Genomic DNA, 8,472 nt, shown 5'->3' with positions numbered 1-8,472 from the left:
CCTCAGCACCCAGCTTTCCCATGCTCTGATATCATGGGAAAGATGGGTGCTGAGAGAAAGATGTATAGCAGAGCATGGGGAAGGGGTGCTGAGGATAAAATATCAGAACATAGGAAAGCTGGGTGCTGATAGAAAAAGGGATTTTAGATCATGGGAAACCTGGGTGCTGAGGGATGGACCCAGTGTCAGCCATACTATCCCGTACCCCGAGTGTCAGAGTCATTATCCCGTTCCCCTAGTGTTGGTGTACAGTTGGGGGGGGCAGATCCAAACTTTGCACCGGGGCCCATTGAACTCTAGTTACTCCACTGTATTTACCCATGATAGAGAACCTGATAATCTGTGGTTTGATCTGAAGAGGGCGCTGTACACAGGAGATGCTCTCACAGTCTGACAGATTTGGAGCATCACCGCAAAGAATAGTGGGCAAATATTGCCAATTCTAGATGTGTCGTGCTGATAGTCTCCCACCAAAAAAAAACAATACTGTCATAAATTTGAAGCATGGTTGAACAGAGTATTAGTGTCAGGGTGTGCATATTTATGCTATCATATTATTTTTGTTCTTTAGTTTTCTTTTTTACATTACTTTACTTTAATTGGGGAAAAATCTGGGAGGTACGGCTTCAAAGTTTTCTTATTTTCTTTTTAGTATTTAATTGTTAACAGGATAAAGCAGATGTGTCACCAGATTTCCCAATACAAAATGCAAATGATATTCTATTGTTCTCTCAGACTTGATGAAGCCGTGTATATACTGTACTTTGAAAATCCATGTCAGAATGGCAGAATAATCCTCTTTGAAAGTTTAAAATCAATCTCTGCCCTTTTAATCTGATTGGTACTTTCCATGGTCTGTTCCTCCTGCTGCTGCTGCTGAGATCTCTCACTGCTCAGGTAAAGCTGCAGCTGTCAGTCAAGATGGGTGGGAGGAGACTAAGTACAGTTGGACATAATAGTTCTCATAAAATGCCCATTTTATTAACAGGACTCTGATTCTGTATTGTGAAATATGGGGACAGAGCCTCTTTAACAAACTTCTTAATTTACAAAAAAGATATTGAAAATTGGGGAAAAAAATTGTGGGTGAAATTGTAAAACACAAACAAAACAATTGCTCAGTTGTTAATCAGTTTGTTTTTTTATGGCCGTCACTGTGCAATACAAATTATAATTTAATGTTATTTTGTGAGAGACTGATTATGGTCTTACCAAATTTACATCGTTTTAAATGTTATAATACTGGAACATTTAATTTAAATGAAAACATTATTAAATTGCCTTATTCTGAAACAAATAACTTTTTTTTTTCCGTCAATCTTTTTTTTAGATGAGTTGAAGGTTTTATGTTACCATTGCGGGTACATATTGATTTTCAATCCCTTGGCATTCCATTTTTTATGGGAGGTGACAAGAAAAGATAAATTCTGACTTTTTGAAGCTTTTTCTAATTTCTGTGGCAGGGCTTATTAGGTGTATTAACATGTCAAACAGGGCAGGAGTATCTGGTCATGTTGGGAAGGCGTTAAAAGGAGTTCTAATTTTCTGCATGGGTTATGTCTGCCCCATGTGCTCTCAGTTCAGTCTCATTTGCTGTCCTAAAGTTCCGGAATAAAATTTCATCAGGGGAATGACTTTCTTAAGTAAACAGAATCTGCTGATACTTCAATTGAAAAATTGGTTTTGGTGTTTGTCGAAATATAAGGCTGATGTAACAAAAATAGCTATGGAAAGTTACTCAAACATTTGCTGACTTTTAGGCAGTGACCCACCTTTTGCCTGTTACATAATTTGGAATATAAAATTAAAAATAGCTTCTTGGTGTTCCCAACCAAAAATGGGCTGTTTTAGAGACTAAATAATTAGCTCCCTACACAAATTGAGCAGGTTAATGGATATTGACTTCCATCTGTCTCTCCATCTGCCTAAAAGTTTGATCATTTTGTAAACTTCATTGAAAAAAGTATAAATGTTTCCTTCTGACTAAACTTTTGTACTTTTGCCTCAATTACATTACTATATAACCAGAAATGTATGCAATATCTTAGAAACTGTTTATTAAAAGAGAAGTAGAAGACATTTTTATCTTTTCCTAATTTAAACATATTTACATAATTTACATAAAAAAAATCATAATTTAGCTTAACAAGTCTAAAAATGTTTGTGTGGTTTGCTAAATTCTTCTTTCACTTATCTCTTACATTGGACATCAAGTCTCATCTACAGGCAGAACTTTATAGAACAGAAGAAGCTGAGCAGATTGATATACTTTTTTGGTTAATTTTTTTTTAGTATAAGGCCGGTCTCTCACATTTTGTCAATCCGTCATCACAGACTGTACTTGAAACTATGACCTGGCCCGACTTCTAGATCTCCCGACTTTGGCTAATTGCTTTTTACAAGTTTATGAAGAAGTTAGCTCAGGTCGATAGAATCAGTGGTCAGGTGTGGTTCTCCGATGTGAGAAGTATCTGTTTTTTTACAGATGTGTGAAAGCATCCTAACTTATACATCATTCTCTGAAATCCCTGCTCATTTTGGGCTTTAAAGCCAAATGGCAAGCTTAATGAGAATCTGTCAGGTGATTCTTTAGTATAAAGCTATGTGCGCACGTTGCGTAAATTCATGCAGTTACGCTGCGCTTTGCAGCGCAGCGTAACTGCATGCGTCCTGCGTCCCCTGCACAGTCTATGGAGATTGTGCAGGGGCCGTGCTACTGCCGAAGCGCTGCGCAAAAAGAAGTGACATGTCACTTCTTCCGTGCGCTTTGCCGGCAGCTCCTGCTCTGTCTATGGCAGGAGCTGCAGGCAGAGCGCACGTTCTCGCCGGCACCATGCGCCTCAGAACGGAGCTTTTCAGCTGCGCTCTGAAGCGCACCTTTTACGGTGCTGGGCGAGTACGCAACGTGCGCACATACCCTCATGCTAATGTTGTCTTTAAATAGGGCTTAAGGAGACCTTTTAGGATAAGTAAGTTTTATTGTTCTACCTTATCCAGTTATCTTGCTGTAAACGCCATAGAATTCAGTGTGCACACTAGTCAAGTGTATGTAAATACAATTTGCATATTCACAGCTCCACCCACCCACCTCCCAGTGCATTCACTATCACTGCTGAGAGATGGGATGGAGTATAGGTGGGACAGCAGAGCAAATTTAATTCAGATTTACTTTCATTGATGCCAGCACTGAGAGAACAATGCATATACAGTTTGTATGTACATATAATTGACTAGTTACTAAAGGCCCAGTCACACTAAACAACTTAACAGCGATCCCAACAACGATCCAACCCGATAGGGATCGCTGGTAAGTTGCTAGGAGGTTGCTGGTGAGATGTCACACTGCGACACTCCAGCGATCCCACCAGCAACCTGACCTGGCAGGGATCGCTGGAGCGTCGCTACACGAGTTGCTGGTGAGCTCACCAGCAACCAGTGACCAGCCCCCAGCCAGCAGCGCCGCGTGGAAGATGCTGCGCTTGGTAACTAAGGTAAATATCGGGTAACCAACCCGATATTTACCTTGGTTACCAGCGCACGCAGCTACACGTGCACAGAGCAGAGAGCAGCGCACACCGCTTAGCGCTGGCTCTTTGCACTCCTAGTTACAGCACACATCGGGTTAATTACCCGATGTGTACTGCAGCTACATGTGCACAGAGCAGGGAGCAGCGCACACTGCTTAGCGCTGGCTCCCTGCTCTCCTAGCTACAGCACACATCGGGTTAATTACCCGATGTGTACTGCAGCTAAATGTGCACAGAGCAGGGAGCAGCACACAATGCTTAGCGCTGGCTCCCTGCTCTCCTAGTTACAGCACACATTGGGTTAATTACCCGATGTGTGCTGTAGCTACATGTGCAGAGAGCAGGGAGCCGCGCACACTGCTTAGTGCTGTCTCCCTGCTCTCCTAGCTACAGTACACATGGGGTTAATTACCCGATGTGTACTCTGCTACACGTGCAAGGAGCAGGAGCCGGCACTGACAGTGAGAGCGGAGGAGGCTGGTAACGAAGGTAAATATCGGGTAACCAAGGACAGGGCTTCTTGGTTACCCGATGTTTACTGTGGTTACCAGTGTCCGCAGAAGCCGGCTCCTGCTTCCTGCACATTTAGTTGTTGCTGTCTCGCTGCCACACACAGCGATCTGTGCTTCACAGCGGGACAGCAACAACTAAAAAATGGCCCAGGCCATTCAGCAACAACCAAGGACCTCACAGCAGGGGCCAGGTTGTTGCTGGATGTCACACACAGCAACATCGCTAGCAACATCGCAGTTACGTCACAAAAGTTGTCCATCAGCAGCGATGTTGCTAGCGATGTTGCTTAGTGTGACTGGGCCTTAAGTTGCACTGAATTCTCTGGAGCTTACAACAAGATAACAGGATAAGGTAGAGCAATAGAACTTACTGATCCTGGAAAGCTCCTTAAGCCCTATTTAAAGATAACATTAGACTTGCACTAGAAAATTACCTGACAGATTCACTTTAATAAGTGATTAACAGCCTTCCCTGTATGTGTGTTAAAAAAGGGGTTTAAAAAATTCAGAACCTTGTAAAGAAAACAACAATTTGTTTGTGGCAGTATTTTCTAAGGATCGTGTATTATTTATTTTTTCGTCAATGGTGAGGGCTTAATTATGCACACTGATCTATAGTTTTTATTGATACAATTTTGTGGTAGAGAGGACATTTTAATTGCTTTTATTGCATTTTTTTAGGTGCAGTAACCATAAAATGACCGTAAAACTGCAATTTTGTATGAGTTTTCTTCTTGACCTCTAAGGTTTTAATAATTTTATTTTAGATAGACTAAATACTAATATTTTTTTTAGACACATTTAGAAACATTTTAGATACTTTTTTATATATGTTTTTATTAAAAAGTTTACTGTTTTTTAGGATCATAAAATCTAAAAACAGATAATTATTTGTAAACTTGCTTTGGATATACAGTATTTTATTCCCTATTGAACCAATATTTACTGCAACACTGGAGATTTTATCCATCATTGTTCCCAATGGGGCTCACAATCTACATTCCCCCGCCCACACCCACTTATGCCAATTTCTTGAATTGTTTACCCATACTTGTTTATGCATACTTGATACCAGAGATTGACCATAGACTTTTTCAATTTAGATTACCGTATATGTTTTACAACAGTCTATGTATAACTTCTAATCGCTTGACTTTCTTTCTTTTGCAGGACCAAGCGAGTCAGCCATTGTTACAGAATCAAATATCGACACATGGAGCACACTCTTACACAGACAGAAGTCAGCCTGTTACATAAGAAAATCGGCAACTTGGCAATAGCAGAGTTGGGAGTGGAAGGAAGATATTAATATGACTTCAATGTTGCATTTGCAAATTCTCTTTCTATGGTGAAAATTATAGAAAATGTCACTTGTTTCATGTCAGGTCTATGGCTTCAAATATAATAATATCTGATTAAAGGGTCTTTTTTTGCTGTTTCTTGTATAACATTAATTTCTGGGTCATCAGATTTACAACTTTGAAACTTGATGTTAAAGACATTTTGTCTGTCTCACTATATGTCATCACTATATGATTGGTGCAGGTCCATCCTCTGGAACCGCTGTGATCTTAAGAATGAAGAGAGGCACTACTGATGTGGACCTGTTTCCTTTCTAATTTTTTCCTGCTCGGCGCCACTAATTCCATAGCTACCCTATGGTGCAAGGAACTGAAACCAGTTTCTTGCAGTCAGGTGGCTGGGGACCAGTAGGCATGAAAAAAACACTGCTATCTCACTCTAATTATCAGTCAGGGTCACAAAGTTGCAGTGATTTTAAACCTATGCTATATCCTAGTGATTTCCCATCACTTCATGAGATGAGGAAAACCTCTTTTAGTATTAGAAAATCTACTATTTACAGTAGTGTAGCTACTGGGGGGGGGGGACGGAAGGTGCAGTCACCCCGGGCCTCACCATCTTAGGGGCGCACCCAGAGCTATTGCTACTGTTAACTGTATTGTCGTGTGTAATGCCAATACAGATAAACTCTGCAGTAGAGCAGGGAGTCATGATCTGTGTGCATTACTGCTCTCAATTCTGTAGACCATTGGTTGATTTAGGTCTGCGGTCTACAAAACAGCAGGGAGACATACATACGAAGCTTGGATGTTTAACAAAATGATAATGTCATCACACTAGGACTCTGCATACCCTGGCGCGATGACATCACTGCTTAGGTTCTGTCTGCTACCAGACTCATCAGGATCTAGAGCTAGGTGAGTATAAGATGTTTTTTACTTAATTTTTGTTCATGGGAGAAATAATGGGGGCAATATTACAGTATGAGGGGGTATTGGGGGCCATATTACATGGTGGCGGGAATACTGAGAGCTCTCATACTGTCTGGGGCAAATACTGGGGACCATATTACAGTGTGAGGAAAAACTGGGAGCCATCCATTCAGTGTGGTGGGAATACTGGGGGGCCATATTACTTTGTGGGGGATACTGGGGGCCAACCACAGAATGTGGCAGAATACTGGGGGCCATGATATTGTGTGTAGAAATGCTAAGGGCTACATTACATTGTGAAGGAAATACTGGGGGCCTTTTGCAGTGTGGGAGGCATACTGGGGGCCGTATTGCAGTTTGGGGGAAATATTGGGGGTCATATTACAGTGTGGGGATAATACTGAGGGCCATGTTAGAGTGTGGAGGCATACTTGGGGCCATATTACAGTGTGGTGGAAATACTGGGATTGATCATAGAGTGTGAGTAGAGTGTCACGCTGGGTGTGGGGAGAGACACCCAGCAAGTGGACTTCAAGGAATAAGGGAGGCTGTAACACAAAGAGGAGGGGGGACCAAGGGCTCCTGCGCTTACCCTCAAACCACAGGTACTTATAATTGGTTAGGAGGTGCTCACCACCCACCAATCCACGGGGAAAAAACAAGCACAAAAATAACCATAAAAAGGGGAAAAAGAAAAAAACATCTTATCTTATGGGCGGCACGGTGGTTCTGTGGTTAGCACTGCAGCCTTGCAGCGCTGGGGTCCTTGGTTCAAATCCCACCAAGGACACCATCTGCAAGGAGTTTGTTTGTTCTCCCCTTGTTTGCGTGGGTTTCCTCCGGGTTCTCCGGTTTCCTCCCACACTCCAAAGACATACAGATAAGGACTCTAGATTGTGAGCCCCAATGGAGACAGTGTTGCCAATGTATGTAAAGCGCTGTGGAATTAATAGCGCTATATAAATTAATAAATTATTATTATCTTGAGAGGGAATCTTCAGAAAATACAGCTACAGTAGTCTGAAGCAACATGCACACCAGAGCAAGCAACTTCTCCAAGTGAAGAATATAACCTGCACTGGAGGAGGGAGAGGCCCAACCTTATAAAAGCCCTTAATTACCAGCTGGAGGAAAGGCTCCTCAAACCTGGCAAGGAATAGAAAAAAAACCTAAATCCAGCCCTTAAAGGGACAGCATCCATTAATGTCTGGATGATCGCTGGGCCATTCTGCATCAGATCCCAGTAGCAGCACCTTAAGGTCCAGACATATCCATGACATAGAGCTACTGAGCGCCATCATAGAGCGGCAGAGCTACTGGGGGCCATCATATATTGGGGGGCTACTGAGGGCCATTATATAGTGGGGAAGCTACTAGGGGCATCATACAGTACAGTGGGAGGGGACTACTATTAGGCCCAACTGTCACGCTCCCGATACCTCAGCACCGCTCCTCACCCACAGACCCGGTCGCACCATCCCAGCACCGCTCCTAGACCACTGATCCTGTCCACGTGTCCACCGGTCATTGCTACCGCCCCCGCTCGTGCTCTCCTGTGTTCTGTTCCTGGTCTCAGGTGTCTGACTCTGACTAATGCCTCTGTATAGGACCAGGCCGCGCCCACTCTCCTGGTCTTATAGTCCCAGCACACCTGAAACAGGAAATGTCATAGGGCTGTGCTGGGTATATAAGACTTGCCTTGCCATGTGGGCGGGGCCTGATCAACGTGTCTTGAAGCCTTGTCTTTTGAGCTAGATCCTCAGGTCCCCTTGTATCGTGTCCTGTTACCTGTACCAGCATTCTGTACCATCTTAAAGTACTCCGTGACCCTGGTGACCTGGTTATACCTGTCCCTGCCTCCCCAGTGCTCCGGCTGCCGTGTACCCTGCCCTCCGGTGGGGTGCATGGTCCAGTGGATCCACCTCCTGGGCCGACCAGTCCACCCTGCCCTGACACCATCATGCTGTGTATGTGGAACCTGTGGGGGATATCATGCTTTGTAGGAGGGAATTATACGTGGGAGACTCAGGAGACATTACTAAACGTTAAGTGGACACTTGAGAAACATTATTGTTATTCGGCACTCAGTGCATTGTGACTGTGAAATGGGCACACTTGGGGCATTATTACTTTCTAGGGGGAAAAATGAGGGCACGGTATTCTAGGGCACTTGTACAGGGCATTAATATTTTTATTAAT

At 43.1% G+C, this 8,472-nt stretch overlaps 1 protein-coding gene across 2 annotated transcripts in view; it reads left to right on the top strand.

Annotated features, from left to right (window-relative positions):
- FARS2 (phenylalanyl-tRNA synthetase 2, mitochondrial) overlaps positions 1–5,475 on the top strand; it is a 581,883-nt gene extending 576,408 nt beyond the window's left edge. For both annotated transcript variants that reach the window (XM_075316468.1, XM_075316467.1), the window contains exon 8: positions 5,210–5,475. In XM_075316468.1, the coding sequence (XP_075172583.1) occupies positions 5,210–5,348 (139 nt within the window). In that variant the 3' untranslated portion in view covers positions 5,349–5,475. The remainder of the gene's footprint in view (positions 1–5,209) is intronic.
- The last annotated feature ends 2,997 nt before the right edge of the window (positions 5,476–8,472 follow it).

This window comes from Anomaloglossus baeobatrachus, chromosome 6 (assembly GCF_048569485.1).
Source record: "Anomaloglossus baeobatrachus isolate aAnoBae1 chromosome 6, aAnoBae1.hap1, whole genome shotgun sequence".
Taxonomy (NCBI): Eukaryota; Metazoa; Chordata; class Amphibia; order Anura; family Aromobatidae; genus Anomaloglossus; species Anomaloglossus baeobatrachus.
The sequence above is the reverse complement of the archived record's forward strand: the minus strand, read 5'-3'. Positions and strand labels throughout refer to the sequence as shown.